Source organism: Glycine soja, chromosome 6 (genome assembly GCF_004193775.1).
Source record: "Glycine soja cultivar W05 chromosome 6, ASM419377v2, whole genome shotgun sequence".
Classification (NCBI taxonomy): domain Eukaryota; kingdom Viridiplantae; phylum Streptophyta; class Magnoliopsida; order Fabales; family Fabaceae; genus Glycine; species Glycine soja.
The window spans coordinates 3,420,403-3,439,327 of NC_041007.1; the positions used below are offsets into that span (position 1 = coordinate 3,420,403).

An 18,925-nucleotide genomic window follows, 5' to 3' on the forward strand; every position below is an offset into this window, starting at 1 on the left:
CAACAGAGAGAGAGAGAGAGAGATTTTATTATTAGAAAGTGAAAGATAAATACAGACCATTAAATCAAATTATATAAGATTAAAATTAAAAGATAAAATTATGTGACTTTTTTAAATAGTCATTTGGCTATTAACTAGTAACTTTAATTCTAACCATTCATGTATAATTGTAGAGAAGAGATTTATTATTCTCATTCTATACAGATTTATTAAATAGTAGTAGACTTTTATCGTTTTATAATCACTTTTTAGCAAACTTAGCTTAACAATATTTAATTTTGAATATAGTTGATTATAAAAATAAATAATTATACATATAATTGATTATTAAAATAACATAAATTTTGCAGTTATCTCAAAAAGTCTTACATTACAGCCCTTCGAGCTAGATAACACTCTTACAGCACTCCGAGCTCCTCCAGTTAAATGACATTCAATCCTTGGGCTTTTCCTTACGATAGTTCAGGAAACAAATGGGACCCCAACAAGAGAAGTTGGATATTGTAAATATCTAATAAAAAATCTAGTTAAGCAGAACTAGACAACTCAAATCAGTCAAATTGTTCCAGTTCAATTGGTTAAATATTATACATAAGTTATTATAAATTTTCTTAACATTATATCCGATTCTCAAGATAAAAAAAAAAAACAAAAAGACAATTCAAACCAAAACTTATTTGTCCTATCTTTGCATAATCTAGACATAAATTGTTACATTTTTATATAAATTTCACTGGGAAAAACTTCCACTCCCAACAGGCAAGACATGCTTAAAAAAATTATAACTTTCATTTTTTTTTTTAATTTCTTAAAAGATTAAATTATTTTATATAACATATTTTAAAAAATAATAAATAATGTATTAAAAATAAATAATTAACTAAAAACATTAGTTTTCTTATTTAACAAAAATACTTTTTATATAATTTATTTCTTTCCACTCTTTCACTAATTCAAACAAGTATAGAGAACTTACTCTGATTCTTTCTCTTATTTCTATTCATACAAGCATCACATTTTTTTCTACTTTACTTTTATTTGTACCCATCTTATTTCTTTTCTCTCTACTTCACTCTCAAGTTACAGAGGATAAGTAATTGAATTTAATTTCTCAACCGAAGTGCGTGTCTCAAATAAATTCACGTGCGAATGAGTCAGAATTATGAAAGTTCCAACTCGACCCATTTAACAAACAAGCAAATTTTCCAGCTTATGAATCTGCTGAACCGAGCTACATAAAGGTTACCACTTCCCAAGCTAGCTTAGTTCATTCCATGCCTTAAAATGTATAGAAATGTAGATCACAAGTCGTTTAAAAATTAAATAAAGTCCAGTTTATATCAAGTCCCATCGCATTACAAGATACATACATACATTTAAACACGTAATTTTACTGACATCTACACAATTTTGACCATCCGAATATATCAAGTCCCATCTCATTCTCTGCAAGTAGACTTGCGATTCTTCCAGAGATATGAGGGATGACTGTTGTGAAATAAGCATTTTCTGTCCAGTTGGGTACCTCTGGGAGAAATTGTAATGTTTGTTAAAACTCAAAAGGGAAGAAAAATAATTTAAGATCTCCTTCCACTGAATGTGTAATAAGTATTTTCCACACACCTACTGATGTACATCACGTTATCTACAGAAATTTAAGCTCTAAAATTAAAAGTTCAAGTGAATCCAGTGCACCACCGCTACTAAATATTTGGCGATAGAAATAGTACAATGCATAAATTTGATCTGTAAAATTAAAAGTTCAAGTGAATCCAAAGCTTTACCTTATTCAGTTGAGGTGTCAGAATGAATTCTCTCATACAATCGATATAAGAGTGATGATTTGGACATCTGGGGTTCCCTCTCCAGGACTGCAATCACGTCCTTGACAGATATGCTTCGAGCTATGCTATTTTGAGGTGTCGTGGCATGACTTCTCCCAAATTTTCTACCAGCCCCTGTTGGCATATAACATCAAAAGGATTGAACATCAATTAAAAAGTTGCACAACTTAATCAGAGAATGGGTTATGGGTGTACACATAGTATCTTCTCTAGAAACCAAACATAATTTGCTCCTCCAGTAAAGGTGGAGGCGTAAAGTTTAATGAAGTTGCAATTGTACAATACTATTTTATGCATATTTGGATCAGCAAAATCAGTTTATCAACTAAATTGGAGGAACTTGGAGGAGAACATGCAACATTGTTCTAAATTGTCTTATAAAAAGTTGGTAAGAGGAGGATATTCTTCATTCAGCTAATTATATTTACCAAAACATTTGCAATCCAGAAAAAGGATATTAGTCAAAGCTTAGCTCTTTACTTCCATTTGATATATCCTGAAGTCCTATTTTTTTCATCCTCTAAATTTTTTGCCTCAAGAATCTCAGTTTGCCGAGTGGTAACGATATCTAAATTTGAATGCCCATCTTGCCATTGAGTTCTTAGTTCTTACTCAGCTGAAATGATAGATAAATAACAGAAGAAACCCACCAGAAGTTGGACCTTTTTTCTCTCTTGCCTGATTATCTTTTGTACTCCTTCCTGATGTTGATGAAGATTTCTGGCTCACATCTTTAGCTGGTTGAGAACCAGATGAAGCATCCATTCCCCCACCACGTTTCTTCTGTCTGGCTTGCTCAGCCATAAGTTGCCACTTTGACAGCATGTCATCTCCCCCAACAGCAGCTCGGGCAGCAACATTAGCAGCATTTGTCCTCATCTTGTCATCCACTTCTTTGTTCACCTGCAGAATATTACCGATCAAAGATAAGATTTCCCATGTACATAAAGATTAAATATGATACCTAAAATGAGATAATACCTTTGTTGCTTTAGTCCGACCCTCATCTTTCTCCTTGTCACCATCAATCCCAGCATTACCATCTACCTATACTTAAGAATAGCATTACAAGGTTTTAAATGATAAGCACAGAGGTTGGAGAAACAAAATTAAAAAATATCCATGCATAGAAAACATGCATGGACAAGGCTTGTCATTAAATCCCCACAGAATTCCAAGAAGAGAAACGCACATCATTTAGTTTCCGGAGCTTCTCTGTTTCTGACTGTTTTTTCTCCCATTCTTCCCTTGCCTTCTTATTCATTGTTAGGATTTGCTGCCGTACATCTGAAGTGACAACAGTCCGATGGCTTGTCTTCTCCAAATCAACCCGCTGGTAAGGAAATTATCGGAAATAAGAAATTTTATACATTGATGAAAAGACTATTCATGCAAGCAGTTAGAGAAAATAACTAACCTGTTTTGACATTCTAATCACATTACTTATTACTCCACGCATTCTTTCCTCCACACACTGAACATTTACTTTCAGATGTAAGATTACACACAACCCCACTACTGCTATAAAAATAGCAACATTGTTTGAATCTCACCAGTGACAAGCATCTCTCCAAATCATTACTCACACCCTTCAAGCCACACTCATTTACTGCCAAAAGTTACAACATAGAACAGCTATTAGACTTCGTGGGGCTTAGTACATACCCAGATTATTTCAAAGTATGGAAAGAATAAAATCAGACAGACAGGGGTTTGGCATAAATAGGACTAACTAATCTCAATCAGTTTTCTTTGCAATGGAGCTTTCTGCAAAATCAGACTTTCCTCCTCTTCTTGCACAACTCTGCGAGATGCTTCTGAAGCTCGACTGTCCTCCTTGGGCCCAGAAAATAATTGTTCTTCCTCCTCCTATCAAAGAGAGAAACACAGAAACAGAGTCAGGTTTTAAAATAGAAAAGTACACATTTCCAACTTATACAGTTAGTTCAATCTGATAAAGTATCATACCCTAAGATCAACACCACTAACAGCAGTAACATCATTAAGTTGTTCAATGCTTGGCTCAAGAGATGCCCCAGACACTTTTTGTTTCTTACTGTAGTATAACAAGCACACGTGTGCATATCAAAATAGAGATTAAAAAACTAACACAGAACAAGTAAATCATGAAACAGCAGAATACATCATATCACCTTGGAGGAGGAGGTGAAGAACCAAGTGCTTCAATTGGTTTCTTCTGGCCAGGAGAAGGCTTTTTCAGAGGTGTCCTTGCATTTATAACAGACGTGTTTGATGGGATCTGAGGGCTTAACTGATAAAATAGAAAAGGGGGCAAGGAAATTAGGCATCACCAATTATGGAGATATCATTAGAAACACAAGGCTTGCTCTATGTACAGCATGATATCAAATTTAGGTGTTTTAGGGGGAAAATTGCAAAAAAATAAATTAAATTCATATTTCATAATAGCAATGCTCAGAAAAGTGGAAGCCCAAGGATATTATTAAAGGGAAACTATAAACATAACTATACCCTTGAATCTCTTCATCACAACTTGCAATATCTTTGATGTCAAAGTTTAATAACGCTTAATAGTATGCATCTCAAGGCAAGAGCAATTTCACAAGTGATATGCTGGTTATAAAAAGTCAAATTGGTGTTAGTCTTATTGGGTTTAAGGGTGCTAGGGAGAATTCCAACAAAGAAAAATGATTTAAAAAACATGACTTTTTAGAGATGTCTTCCTAATATAGAAGACTTGGACATTAATATCAGAGTCAATAACACCTAAACAATGTACTCACGAGCCTCAATGTAGACCACAACCTATTAGTGCAAAATTATTACTATACCACTAGAATGGAGCTAATAAAATTAACTGAAGTAACTTACTAATCTGAATAAGCGTAATAATTATGATCCAGTAAGATAGGGGTATAAATATCACTCTTGATTACTGACAATAAGGAAATTTCATACTTGTTCTTATCAGTTCTTTGTTACGTGATTCTTTTTGTTTTTGATAAAACTAAAAGAAGTTTACTTATTAAGACAAAGATAAAAGGCAAACAAAAAGGAGCATATGAAATCTTCCTAAACAAAGGAACAGAATAGAAAACCAAGAAAAAAAGAAGACAAAATCAATTAAATACAGCTTCCTAATCCCTCAACATGCTGTAATAACTCTCTACCAAAACAAAAAGAGAAGAGGGGAATATATTGATTAAATACTAAAAGTCAAATATTACAAAAAGTTTCACAGAATTATAATAATTGTGAAGAAGTTATTTTCTAGAAACAATATAAGTAAAGGGGAATATATTGATTGCTTCAATGCTGAAAGTTTAATAGCACAAAATGTTTCACAGAATTATAATAATAGTGAAGAAGTTTTTTCCCTAGAAACAATATAAATAAAGGGACACCATTTCCCGAATACAAATCACTGAAAGGCCTCAGTGTTTTGTAAATTTATGCTTAAGATGCCTTCAATATATTATGCTAATAAAGAATGCCTCATACCCATGAAAATATAAACAAATTTAGAAACTATTTGATTACCAAAAAGTAAGCAAGTATATCTTGGACAAAAACATGCATATTAGTTTCTAACTTACAGTGGCACTAGGGTCAAGTTGAGATACAGAAGGGGAAGCAGAATTGAGAGGCAGCAAGCTAGATGTTGTATGCGGCATACTTGTGGATGCTGGAAAGCCTCTTGAAAACTCCTCCTTTAGGGTGCCTTGATTGGCACTGCTACCCTGTTCATTTTGCACAGAATTAACAGAATGCAGCCCGTGCAATTTAGACAAATTATGCCTGTGTTGCTGCTCGGTAGACAGGTCATTAGGCTCCTTTTTTACATATGGAACAGATGAAAACGAGCCTGAACTTTGTTCTTTGTTTGCTGATGGTTGCCAAGAATTTGATGTTTGTTGTGATGTTGTATTGTTTGCCACAGGGGACACAAATCCACCAGGCATTCTCTTGGGATCATTGAAAGAATTTTGCTGATCAAGTTTTGTCAAACCAATCAAACCCTGTGTTGACCCACCTAATTGATTTGGACTGATGCTCTGATGTGGAATTTGCCTCATGTGTGAATCAAAAGGTTGTGGTCTGATAGATGATGTGGAACTACTGGTTGAGCCCGAAAAAGGGTTATAATTACCACCACTGTTACCATATGCTGAAGGGAAATGTAGATGCTGTTGTTGCTCCTTATTAAGGCCTTGTAAGTGAAGTGAGGATCTTTCCGTTTCTTGACTAACAGCATTAGAACTGGATGATGGTAACTGATTTAGTTGCGCTCCTTGAGATTCTACTTGAACATCCAGTTCCCGAGATTTTTTAGCATTAATGTCCATAGTTGGATAGGTTGGTTCATTCTTTACTTGGACGGCTGAAGAAGTATTATTAGATTGATCTGCAGCAGCATTCATACTTCTCTGATGCAGATGGGCTAATGCATGGGGATCATTAAATTTTGTTGCACCTGAATTAACATTTGGCGTCCTTACATGAGGATGCTGCTGCCCAGTGGGTGCTGGGTTGGATCTTGTCTATAACAGTATAAAAGGACAATTCTTAGCATAACCATGACATCGAGAATTAAGAAGCCATCTCTAACACTATACAAATCATATTCTCTGCCTACCTGTAATTGCACTTTCGTTAATGCTAATCTAAGCATCTGATCCCCTACAATACCTTTCATAAGCCGCACAAACTGATCTTTGGGCATTTCATCTTTCTATAACAAATAGCAACAAAATTGAGAAAACAAAAAATTAGTAATATGGCTAAACGGCTAAGCCTACTATCGCAATTTTTAAAATTAACCCAAAAGATGGGGAAAGGACATGGTAGTGAAATTGGTTTGAGAAACCAACCTTCAATTTATTAAATAAAGTTTGAAGTTGCATGGCTCTGTCTTTGGGAAGCTGGGGAATCAACATAGGGAGCAACATGGCAAATGGTACCTGTTTATTCCGATCGACCTGACTTCCAGGCTGTTCCTTGACAGTGGCCTGTTGATTACTCATTTGCTGCAGCTTTGCATACTGAGATTCATGGTTAGGATTATGTGTGTTGACTGCCTCATGGTTGAAGACAGGATCTTTTTCAGAATTCTGAGTTACATTTGTTTGAGAATTTTGGTGGGGAGCTTGTGCAGTATGGCCTTGAGCACTTTCATCTTGAGATTGTTTCTGAGATGAAGGGAGATTATTGGCATCCTGAGAAGCAGCATTCTGTAGTTGTTCAACAAGAGGTTGCTGTGGCTTCTGCTCCATTTCAGACGAATGTTGTTGCTCTTGCTGCTGCACAACTTTAGGCTCTTGATTTTGACAGTCACTTTGCTTGTCATGGGTAGAAGTTGGCTGCTTTGGTAATGACTGGCTTAATGAATTATTGCTTCCTTCAGACAAAAATGAAACAATCAAAGTAGCACAAAGCATGTGCAATTGAAAATTTACCAAGCAAATACAAAAATCACAAGAAACAACAGTCAATCTGATTTTCCTATACTCCTAAGATTTTGATGGAGACCTGTGTCTGAACCAGACAACTGAGAAGTCGAAGTATCTCCTCCTATGTCTCTATTTAATGCAGCCTGGAATGCTTCCACGTCTGCCCCTGAGTGCATACTTTCATCCTGTGGACATCCAAACACAGTGACAGGATAAGTTAAGCCCCAATTCAGTAACAGCAAATGTTTTCTGGAAAGAAAGTATAAAGAAGAGAGGAGAAAACCTCGTCATCTTCCAGAAGCTTCACTATAGATGGGTCCATAGAGTTTTATGCACTGTTATCTTGGTTGTTCTTTTTAACCAACAGCACTTCAGAAACTTTTTTTACACCATATCTTACTCACAGGAAGCAGCTGAACCTAAATGGAGTAATCAACATATGTATTAGGCTGTAGGCATATTGTTTATTTGTTTAACTAAAACAAAATTAGAATCACATGATTAACAGAATTCTATTCATTTCACTGCAAAATGAGGAGCTCCATACAGTCATGTTAGGGTGGTGAACAGGGGGTGGCTTTAGATGTCTGGGGCCTAGGACCAAGCACAGCCTGGCTTAAGCACATTGTTGAGCCAAGACAAGCCCACATGCCAATGGTTTGAAAAAAGTGAGGAATATATACTAAAAAATATAAAACATAGAAATATGTTCAATGAGAAAAGTAGAAATAAATTAAATCGTTTGAAAGTATTATAAGACAATAATTTTAGCCATTCAGTTTTTGAAACTTCCTTCAGCATCCCTTCCTTACAGTTAAGGTAAGGACTTTGGGCATGACCAACTCCCATAGTTTGATAGGTGGTGCGTACAAGGTCCAGGAATGAATTCACTGCCTTATGGCTAATAGGTGATTACTAGCGATTTCAACTTCATGCAAGCAAGTTGAAACCTACAATCTGAACTAAGGACAAGTTTCTGGGGTAAGGTCACCCTCGTGAGCTCACAGTCCTTTGTCCTGACCACTGTAGCACGTGCATCCAAAACATAAAGGACATGATGACTTTTTGTTATCCCCACCATCCTTTGGCTTATCAAAGGCAGTTTGCTCAAGATTCCAAACTCAATGCTAGCAACTATGTACCATATTTTTGCTTATAATGGGACTTAACCCAACAGGTTGCATGGCAAGAGCCATGCAGATGCAGCACCTGTATTAATGTTCCCAAAGGCACTCTCTTTCTATAGGATACACGACAGGTGAAGCCTTGAAAGCTCTACCGCTTGTGTTGACTAGAGAATTCAATCATAACATTTTCAAATTTCATTGGAAAGTTTTTAAAGCACAGGCCAAACTTAAAGAAATCCAATTTCCTAGTGTAAATTTGAAGTGTGCATGTTGTAGCATAGACATTTCAAACTTCAATGAGAAATCCAGCCATAATGCTATTGTCAAAGTAGCATAATAGCACTTAGCTATAAGCCTACAACTTACTGGAGCTGCTTGTAGCTCCCATCTTTACCAATTCTCTTTTTAAAATAATTAAATAAAATAAACTTATTCCAATAAATATAAACATCAGAAAGCATGGGATTACACAATGTGTTTGGATAGAGAATTTTAACTGAGAAAAGTAATTTATCAGAAAATTTAAAATTCTTTAATCTAAAATTCATTGTTTGAATTTTTTTATGAAAAATTTAATTTTTTGGAATTTTAAAACAAAATTTTAAGCATCTAAAAATGTGAAATTTTAATTTCCTTCTAAAACGTGAGAATTTGAAATTTTCTTCTTCTATAGACACTTGCACCGCACCGCAACCTCACACTCGCACTCTCCTTTCACCCTTGCAACCCCTTGCGCTTACTCCCACTCACAACCTCGCTTTCTCTCTCACGTTCGTCTCTCTCACAACTTCGATCTCTCTCGTACCTTTCTCTCCCCTAAAGTTTGATTAGGGTTTGATTTGGGTTGAAAATTGAAATGGTGAATTAAACCTTTGAATCTAGTGATCTAATACAAATTTATAGAGAAGAGGAAACAGAAAAGGGAGGGTGTTAGTGCAATTTATAAAGTACAAGTCATTTTTGTGTTCTTCGGGTTGTGCATGTGGCAGTAGCAGAGTTAACTAATCCTGTGGTTTATACTTTCTTCTTTTTCGTGTTTGTGTTAATGCTCAAGTTGTTGGGCTTTCAACAGAGAAATATAACTTTGTGGCATATCCAAACAGTGAATTTTTTAATTGTTGCATTTAAATCTCCCTGGATTTTAAATTCTCCAAAATTTTGAAATGCTCCATCCAAACCCTGGGTTAAGGAAATATTTAGTTATAATATTTGTCATTCTATTCATTTCCCATCGAATCACTTATCATTTTTGTCACTTTCTCTCCCTATATTTTCTTTTTTCTTCCTATCTCTCTCTAGTCTCTCCCTTCCATCCAAAAATGGGGTGTGCCTTAACATTTTTCCATAAACAAATGAACCTTGGAGTTAAACCAAAACAAAACTTCAAACTTATCTATGTCGCGTAGACTACAGACACCTTCTAAGTAGAAATTTTTCATTGAAAAGACCTGGAGAAAGTTTCCGTTCCAAATGTCTGTGTGTGTGTGTTTATTCACTCACTATTTCTCCTGTTTATATGCAAGAATTAATCAAGCAAGATAAGCTAGTATTGATTAAAACCACGTCCGAGAACAGACTCTGGCTAGTGGCTACAAGTCAGCACAGCACTAATATGCCCAGTTACAATTTCTAATTGCGATTTATGAATCAGTTGGGAAAGAGAAAGAGACGCTAACCTTCGAAATTCGCTATTTTTGAGGACGAAAACAATCATCTGAATTCTACTTAGTTATTTCCGAATATCATTTATGTAATAGCAACGCTTGAACCAGTCACCGGCTTCTTCCCAGAACACCGTCGATCAGGGAACTAGGTACAATTCGACTTCCATCGCTCACTCGATATCGCTCTCCATATACACGATATAATAATATAATATGTATATAAAATAATAATCAAAATAAATAAGTAATTATAATGAAATATTCGGCCCGAGTCACATGAACCAAACCGATTGTGTCGGGGGCTTTACTATTGCAACCCCCCAATTCCTCCTAAAACCCCCTATATGTGTTATTTAATATCATACTTAATTGAATTTTTTATCCTAATTTTTTAATTTTTGTCGAATTTTACCCTAACGGATTAAGTTGGTGTATTTTACCTCATACTTTTTTAAAAAATTATAAATTTTATCTTTTGTCATTTTATATCTAACATAATTGTATTTTTTATCTTCAATTTTATTTTATTTTTTGACAAATTTTATACTCAACTTTTTTACCTCCTTTAATTAAGTTGTGTTGGTTTAAAAAATCATTTATAGCTTATTTCTTATTAATATAGTAATAATTCTTTATAATTAATTATTAATGTAAATCATTTTTAACTATTTATCGTCGTCAAAGAATACAAAGTCATGGATGGATACAAAAATTTTATCGTCGTCGAAAATAAGAACGGGGATGGAGACGATGTTAGGGAGCAAGAATGAGAAATAACATGCAATCCCATGATGTTCCATTGTCATGGTTATCATAACCATCATTTATATATTTTTTTTAAAAAATAATTATATGGAAACATAAGATTAAATATTTTTACTTCATAATTTAGTCTTTTGTAAATAATATACTAACAATGTAAGAACAATATATCTAACAACAATGATCTCAATAAAATTAAATATATATTTTATTGTTTATAAAATTTTAAAACATAAGTAACCATGGATATCATCAAAACTAAATAGACAACATTATTTTATAAAATATATTATATATTTTAATCTTGTTAATTTTAGTTCTCATTTATTAAGTTTTACTCCGTTACAATTAGATGTATATAATTATATTGTATATTTAATTTTGCAACTTATCCGTGCATCTGCACGGTACGAACTAGTTTTGTAAAAAAGAAAGTAGAATGAAACTGTATCACATCCTACTTTTACTCTATTTTTATCCAACCAAACAACTAATATTGTTTCTACTCCCTTATTTTCACTTTCTCCCAGGGGTGGAGAATAAACTTTATAAGGTCGATGTTCGACCCGCAAAAACCCACGGATAAACTAATTGGTTTATGGACCCAAATATTAATTTTAAAAAAATTATAAAAAAATAAAAAGTGAAAATGTATAAAATTAAAAGAACAAATTTTGATTTTATTTTAAACTAAAATATATTATAATAAAATATACCAACATTTTGAACATAACAAATTAACAATAACAATCTAAATTAAAGATCAAAATCTTAAAAAAAACAAATTAACAATACGTGCACATTGGACTTAGGCGAATTAAATAAGTAGTATGTGAGTCTGAGAAAAAAGTCCATTAGGTCCACAAGCTTAATGGATCAAACTCAAAAATTCGATATAATTATATGGGTTTTAAAAAATAGGCTTGTTATTACCCGATCTGTGGGCCACCTAGACTATCTTTTATCTCCTTCCAATTTTCTTAGAGGTGAAAAAAAAGGTCCTATCCAACGACCTAACTCACCAACCCACTTATTTTTTAGTCGAATTGAGATTTTCAACCTATCAACCCACTTTAACTCGCTCCAGTTTTTACCTGCCAAACAAAGAGGTTAAGAAAAAAATGAGGTGGGTCAACCTATCAATCATTTTTACAATAAATAAATTTAATATTTATTTTGTCTAAATAAATTTATTTTGTAATAAATATTTATTAAAAAATATATTTAGTTTTGACTAAATAAATTATTCTTCAAAATTTATTATAATATATTTAGTTTTATAATAAATATTTATTATTTGATATTTATAAAAGATAAAATTAATTAAAATATATTTATTATTTTATATTTTCTTAATTTTTATCTTTAATGGGCCACTTTTCTTATGTGGGACAGATCAGACCAACCCATTTTTTGTGAAAGACATTAAGGTCATTTAACTTGGTTACTAGAAATTAGTCATCATTAAAGCAATGCTTCTGATGACTAAAACAGAAACTCAAAGCTGTGAAGCGTTTTCTCAAGAGTTGAGAATGTGACTATTACAAAAAAGGAAAATGCGGCGAATGTGAAAATAATCAAGGAGGAATCTCAAACATTTTAGCACGGAGCAAATAGCAGAAAACAAATCAAATTAGTGACTTCATGGTGATAATAAAATCATTGCTCCAATGGCATTTCTGGCTAAAGCTCAAGTATATCACGATAACCACCAGCACTGAAAACACAGTATATCAGTCATACATGGAAATCATAAAACGATCAAGTAGCACCACACTACGACTAGACTCGGTGGCGTTTGTTCGCTTATTGCTTAAGCTAAAATTATTGCTTCTCATTTCCAAAAAAATATCATCACCCATTCCCATCCCATTGGAAGTTCATAGGCCTATCACCAATAGTGTGTCTCGTTTCTCACTAGCTAGCTTTTCTTTTCTTGACCCCTGATCCCAACCTACACCGTCTCAATGGGACCTAGCCACTAGCCAGGCACATCATTCTTGACGCCCCTTAGTCATACAATGTGAGGCACCATGCTTAATTATGTTCGCAATCATTATCTAGTAAGTAAGAAACTCAAATTATTGTTTGAAGTGTTTCTTAAGCGAAGATGCTCTTTAACTTTAATTTGATAGCAAAGGTTTGGTTGAACTAGTCATCAAGTTAATGATAAGTGGTCCTCTTAACCAACAATCCCACTCACACATACTATTCCCTTGTGAAGTTGCGATTTTATTCTCCTTTTCTTATGGTGTTCTCAAACTTTGAGTAAGTCACTTCAGTTTTCATTAGCATACTTCCCATGCTTCGAAGCAAGAGAGATTGAGGAAATGGCAAAAGCAAAAACATACTTATCAAATAAACTAACTACCGTATATAAGGGTCCGTGATTAGATAACAATTTAAACTGATCGTGTATAACACTATTTACTCTTTTTCTTATTTTACAAAATTTTCTCAGTGAGGTGATTTGTTGTTGCATTGACGTATTATTTGTCAAAACTATGTAGAAACGACGGTTCCATAATTTGTTGCCGAGATTCTCTGTCTATGTCAAAACTGTTGAGGTATTAATGAGTTGATGATAAATCACTAATCACTAAATATGTAGATAACGAAAGCATTGGCGTCAGTTGGAAAAGCAGGACTTTGTCAGTTGGGAGCTGAAAGTGGCTTTATTCATATAATCTGTTGTCCTTGTCAAACCTTGCGACATGATTAATGAGATATGCAGAGCCGAATGTCCCCATTGTACTAGTAAGCAAATTAATTAGTGAGACCGTAGGCAAATTCTGATCTTTTACCCCGAAAAAATGGTACTTTTCCGTCAAATTAGTTGAAGCCCACCACCAAATATATATAATGCAGTGGTGGTGAACTGCGAATCAATAATGCAGTCAGTGCTTGAGGACCCACCAGAGTTAAAGGGAATCAACAATGCATCTGATTGAAGTACGGAGAATAATATGCCTTGAGCTTACAAAATCAGAGTAAATAAGCCTTGTCTCCGCGCTATGGATTGGACAAATGATAAATGTAAAAAGATCCACCACATTTTGGAGTGAATTAGTTTAGAAAAACGAGACAAATAGGAATTTTTCCTTCGTTTATACGTATGAATCAAAAAATGAGAAAGAGTAAGACACTTGTGATTTTCTTTTGTTATTTTTATTTTGCCATTAAAAAGGGAAAAGGTGAAATACCAAACTTGATTAGTACTAATGCGACGGTTACACTCAAAAACCCGCGCTTCCGCATTCCAGCGTAACGGTCAAAACATCCTTCCTTCCCATTTAGCATTTTCTTCATTTTGAATTCACTCCTTTTTCCTTTTGCCGCAGCAACTCAACATTACTTTGAGTTCCATTCCAACACTTGATGACACAACCACAATGGTAGAAGCTGCAATTTCCACGCCCAAAAAAGTCACGTCTCGTTACACCTCATCATCATCATCTCCTCGCTCACCTTCGCCTTTCACGTCCAAACGGTCACAGTCGCTCGAGCGGAGACGACCCGGAACGACAGCGTCGTCGTCTGGGAAAATGCTTCTGACTTCGACAACAACGAGGAGCTTATCCGTGTCGTTTCAGGGCGAGTCGTTCCGGATCACCGTCAACAAAGCCAAACCAACAACCACAAACGTTGCTGTCCCTGCTCCCAAACTCCTCGCGCCGAGAAAGTCAGTGTTGAATGGTGCATCGTCTCCACTAGGAGTTGTGAATAGCAGAGGCCAAGTTTCTTATATTCGTCCCGCTTCACCCAACAAGGTACCTTCATCTTCCCGAGGTGTGAGTCCCTTGAGGCTCAGAAACGGAGCTTCCCCTAATGGTTTCAGCAGCATCAACGAGTCTTCTATTTTGACCTTTGCCATTGATGTTAAGAGAGGGAGGGTCGGAGAAAACCGAATTTTCGAGGCGCATTCGCTGAGGCTTCTCTATAACCGCCTCTTGCAATGGCGTTTTGTCAACGCCCGAGCAGATTCTGACCTCTCTGTGCAGAAATCCAATGCTCAGGTATAATTTTATTTCAATTTGTATTAGTGTTAGTATCAATAGAAAGTGACTTAGATTAAACTAATAGGATTCTTTGCCAAGTGACAATTATCTATTACCTTAGGCATGATCAGCTCTGAGGTCAGTTAGATCTTGCATTGTACAAGTTAACTATGATCTTTTGAGTTCATACTGAGCTTTAGAACTTTCCAGTGAGTGACATTTGAAGGACGCTTTTTTTTTTTCAATTGATAAATGTTAGTTACTAATTAGTTTTTTCTTGTCTGTGAGAGGATTCGAATTCACAATTTCTTTCTCCTTCAGCTTTTACCACTAAGTCTACCTTATAATCCCAAAGAACAGGCTCTTAAATATGCATGACCAATCTAGGTCATGCATTGTAGAAGCTCACCATCACCGGGTTTCTTGAGTTCGTATTGAATTATTTGGGGTGAACAATCTCAATTATTGGAGTATTAATTATTTCTTACAAATTATTTCTTCTCTCCTTTTATTAGAATTGTCTCTATGATGCTTGGGCATCTACCACTAAACTACGAGAATCTGTGAGTGCTAAAAGGAGAGAGTTACAATTGCTGAAGCATAAGTTGAAGCTAATTTTCATCCTCAAGGACCAAGTAAGATCTACCTTTACCTTGTGCTCAAATTGTTCTATATTTTTAGTTTGATTGGATTTTAATTTGATTCTCTTCAACATAGGCCGTAGGGCTAATTGGATTCTTGTTTAACTTTCATGTCCTAAGTGTTAAAGGAAACTTTTTACTGTAGATGATGTATTTGGAAGATTGGGCTAATTTGGATCGAGTTTACACAAATTCACTTTCGGGAGCTATTGAAGCACTAAAGGCTAGTACTCTCCGCCTTCCTGTTGTTGATGGGGCCAAGGTATTTACCTTTGCTTCTTGTTTATTCGTCTATTCCTTTCATGATAGGTAGTGTCATAATGATTTAGTTGATATTACTATATCAGCATGTTTTGGGAATAATATAAAAATTCTCTGTCAGGCAGATGTACTGAAAGTGAAGGATGCTGTTTGTTCAGCGGTGGATGTAATGAAGGCTATGGCATCCTCCATATGCCTATTGTTTCCAAAGGTACATGTTCCTTTTACCGTACTCATAAGGATCTTAGATATCTATCAATTATCATTTGAAATTTCTGGGTCAATATAAGTTTTATTTAACTTACTATTTTTTTAATAATGAGTCATTCTGAATTTCGGATTATGGTAGTAAACTGTCTGTTATACTTGTACACAAGTCTACAAGATTTCAAATTTGAGACCTTAGACATGCAGTTACTTTAAAAATTTAAGCAAAAAGATTATCAAACGCGACCTAAATTAAATTAGTCAGATGCCTAATATGGTATTTAGATAGAGGTGGAAGAAAAAGATACACCATAACTCCATACGTCTAGCATTGCAAAGACACAAGAAAACGAAAGAGAAAATGTCCCTTGTTTGTAGTATTTGAGTACATAAGCCTTAACATTAACCGCAACAATGAGCAGTGCCAGTACAAACCATGTACTTCAAACTTCATCTTCCCCATTTTGATAATATTATCTTTCCAGATAAAATATTTAACGCGATCAAATACTATCTATATAGTTCCAGCTTCTGATTTTTCTTTTGTTTATGCATTTTTATTATTTGTAAACTTCATTCTACCACCTGTAATTCCCTCCATTACCTACCCATGCTAAATTGTATTTACTACACACTTCTGTCAACTTCATTTACCCCCTCCCCCACTGAAGCTCAGCCCTGTTCTCTGTTTTGCATTAATTACATCTATGAATTATGAGTGACTTGTGAGTTACTGAGATCATTTTTTCAACTCATGTAAGAGTTATGACTTATGATTAGTCTTGGTTTCAAAATCCTAAGCCAAGTTTCATATGTATGCGTTATCTTGCTAAACTTTAGTTAAAAGAACGTTTTTTAGTACTTGCCATCAAAAGTGCTAGATATTGGTCACTGTTATGCCTTGAGCGTGATGACTTTTAGTACGGTTCCATTGCCGTGCCAAAATTTCTGAAGAGCATTTTGCAATTGATAGGTTGGACATGTAAACTCGTTGGTAGTTGAAATTGCTAACTTGAGTACAAAGGAGCATGTTTTGCTTGATGAATGCAGAGACCTTTTATCAATGATTACAGCCATGCAGGTAAATTTTGTATCCGAAAAAGAGCTAGTGAAGCTTAAAGTATTTTTGCAATTTTCATCAGATGATCATAGCATGAAGTTGAATGATTTGTTAATCCTTTACTCAAATGTATGGCTGCAAGGTTATTAACAAGATCTTTAAACGAGCAGGTTAGAGAGTGTAGCCTGAGAACACATCTTTCACAAATAAAATGGTTACCTGAAGCTCAACATTAACGGTAACAAGCATACAACTGTATCTATGACCAAGATGACTTTCATTGCTAACGTATCGTAAGGTATGATGTAGTGTGCTAATAGGTGTGCTTATTTTGGCCATGCATTCAATACATACCTGTATGATGATTGATCATATGCAAAGAGTCAGGATTGGAAGTTGATGTTTTAAAATGCAAGTTTGTTTATATATGCCCTTTGTTTTTCTTTTTTCTTATTGTTATTTTAAAATTTCCAAAGGATGTATATAAACCGTGTAGCATGTTATATTTTAGTTGAATCTTTTGTATTTGTTAGCTCATAAATTGTGTAATTATGGCGCGGTTAGTAAGGTATCTGGTTCTTTTTCCTTGTGTTTCTAATCATAAAGGGGATTGGTATGTACCCATAGAAACTATCCAAAAAGTTCATGTGCAATATAAACATTCATTTTCCCCATGAATTTATGTTTTTTTTTTTAATAAGAAGCCAAGAAGGGTAACTCCTAAGCAATAGATTTACTGGTGGATTGGGAAATGCGAATTGCAAAAGTAAAGGCTTCTGGCAGACCTACACCATAAATATGAGTTAACAAGTAAACTAAAATTATGATGAGTTACACACTTGCACTTTTAAAGATGCTTTGTAACCTTCTCTTCATATTTTTTTTTTTTTAAGAAGTTGTTCTTCCAACACTAATTTGTTCCAAGTGTCATCTTGTTCTCGGCAACATCTCACAAAAATGTAAACAAGCAGGTAATAGAAGATTTATACTTGTCAAAAGAAAATGTGTCTTTTTATTTTTCCTTTACATTGTTTTTTTTTTTTTATTTCTTGCCAAAGTACAATTCCTATGTTAATATGGTGGCTTTAGGCGTGGAACCCACTTCTAGTGGAGGAAACTCATGCCTTAGACATGGCAACAGGGCGGGGTCGGGTTTTGTTTATCCCACCCCGTCCCTGACTCCCCATTTTCTTTCTCGCCCCCGCCCCAAAAATCGACGGGGTGTATATTTACACTCCACCCCCGTCCCCGATGGGGTGGGGTTTTCCCCGTCCCGTCCTCGATAGTTTTATAAAATTTTATTAAAAAATATAATTTTTCATAAAATAAAAAATATAATTTTAAATAAAACATAAAATTTAATCCAACATTAACATAAAATTCAATCTAATAGTTTCATATTTCAATGTGTTATATGTATTAATGATTAACGGGGCGAGTTTAGGGACGGGTTCGGGGCGGGTATTGAGAATCCCATCCTCGACCCCGAATCCGAATTTGGCTATCGGGGATTTTCCCCCGATCCCGACCCCGGTCAACTCGGATTTTCCCTGTTAAAATCGGGGCGGGTTCGGGACGGGCCCCACGGGTTCGGACCCGTTGTCATGCCTAACCTTAGAGCATTTTCGATCATAGTTTCTTTCCATGTGCTTAGTGCGTGAAGAAATCATTTTTAAATTTTTTTTTGTCACTACAGTAAATCCAAGTGGCAGGTGTGTTCCTTTGCTTTTCAAGATTGTTTCTTATGTAAGGAACGATATCTTAACATTCAAAAAAAAAATTCTTCACACGTAACAGATATAACGCACGTACGCATCAAAGGAAAAACAATTATCCCAAGGGAAGAACAATGAACAAAAATCAAATGAATAAAGAACAACCACAATTAATCCCAAAATTCATAAAAGTTAAAAAAAAATGTCATGTAAT

The 18,925-nt window shown here is 34.8% G+C and overlaps 2 protein-coding genes across 7 annotated transcripts; one reads left to right on the forward strand and one right to left on the reverse strand.

The window, feature by feature from the left end:
• Positions 1-1,160: 1,160 nt before the first annotated feature.
• On the reverse strand, positions 1,161-10,261 carry LOC114414760 (transcription initiation factor TFIID subunit 4b-like). 5 transcript variants are annotated; one of them, XM_028379158.1, is made up of 16 exons: positions 10,080-10,261; positions 7,560-7,695; positions 7,356-7,461; positions 6,698-7,224; positions 6,463-6,558; positions 5,423-6,367; positions 3,998-4,116; positions 3,813-3,900; positions 3,578-3,713; positions 3,398-3,453; positions 3,262-3,318; positions 3,037-3,177; positions 2,826-2,891; positions 2,507-2,747; positions 1,785-1,958; positions 1,161-1,527 (listed from the first exon to the last, which is right to left on the reverse strand). In XM_028379158.1, exons 2-15 carry the CDS (start codon positions 7,596-7,598, stop codon positions 1,786-1,788), a joined length of 2,790 nt encoding a protein of 929 aa, XP_028234959.1. In that variant the 5' UTR covers positions 7,599-7,695; positions 10,080-10,261; the 3' UTR covers positions 1,161-1,527; position 1,785. The 5 variants fall into 5 exon arrangements, with proteins under 5 accessions (XP_028234959.1, XP_028234956.1, XP_028234955.1 ...); XM_028379155.1 differs by having other exon boundaries at positions 2,495-2,747; positions 10,080-10,260; XM_028379154.1 differs by having other exon boundaries at positions 1,161-1,645; positions 2,495-2,747; positions 10,080-10,260.
• Positions 10,262-13,797: 3,536 nt separating this feature from the next.
• On the forward strand, positions 13,798-17,670 carry LOC114414761 (protein SNOWY COTYLEDON 3). 2 transcript variants are annotated; one of them, XM_028379160.1, is made up of 7 exons: positions 13,798-13,966; positions 14,171-14,845; positions 15,343-15,462; positions 15,614-15,730; positions 15,851-15,940; positions 16,910-17,017; positions 17,167-17,670. In XM_028379160.1, exons 2-7 carry the CDS (start codon positions 14,222-14,224, stop codon positions 17,230-17,232), a joined length of 1,125 nt encoding a protein of 374 aa, XP_028234961.1. In that variant the 5' UTR covers positions 13,798-13,966; positions 14,171-14,221; the 3' UTR covers positions 17,233-17,670. The 2 variants fall into 2 exon arrangements, with proteins under 2 accessions (XP_028234961.1, XP_028234960.1); XM_028379159.1 differs by lacking the exon at positions 13,798-13,966 and adding an exon at positions 13,979-14,093.
• Positions 17,671-18,925: the final 1,255 nt, after the last annotated feature.

What these genes read in the sequence shown, in the direction of transcription:
- LOC114414761 (XM_028379160.1), top strand. Translation starts at nt 14,222, where the DNA reads ATGGTAGAAGCTGCAATTTCCACGCCCAAAAAAGTCACGTCTCGTTAC. An exon ending in TGCAGAAATCCAATGCTCAG is followed by an intron (nt 14,846 to 15,342) that starts GTATAATTTTAT and finishes TCCTTTTATTAG; the next exon opens with AATTGTCTCTATGATGCTTG. An exon ending in CAATGATTACAGCCATGCAG is followed by an intron (nt 17,018 to 17,166) that starts GTAAATTTTGTA and finishes TTAAACGAGCAG; the next exon opens with GTTAGAGAGTGTAGCCTGAG.
- LOC114414760 (XM_028379155.1), bottom strand. Translation starts at nt 7,598, where the DNA reads ATGGACCCATCTATAGTGAAGCTTCTGGAAGATGACGAG. An exon ending in AGCTTCTGGAAGATGACGAG is followed by an intron (nt 7,462 to 7,559) that starts GTTTTCTCCTCT and finishes GGATGTCCACAG; the next exon opens with GATGAAAGTATGCACTCAGG. An exon ending in TAACGAAAGTGCAATTACAG is followed by an intron (nt 6,368 to 6,462) that starts GTAGGCAGAGAA and finishes ATACTGTTATAG; the next exon opens with ACAAGATCCAACCCAGCACC.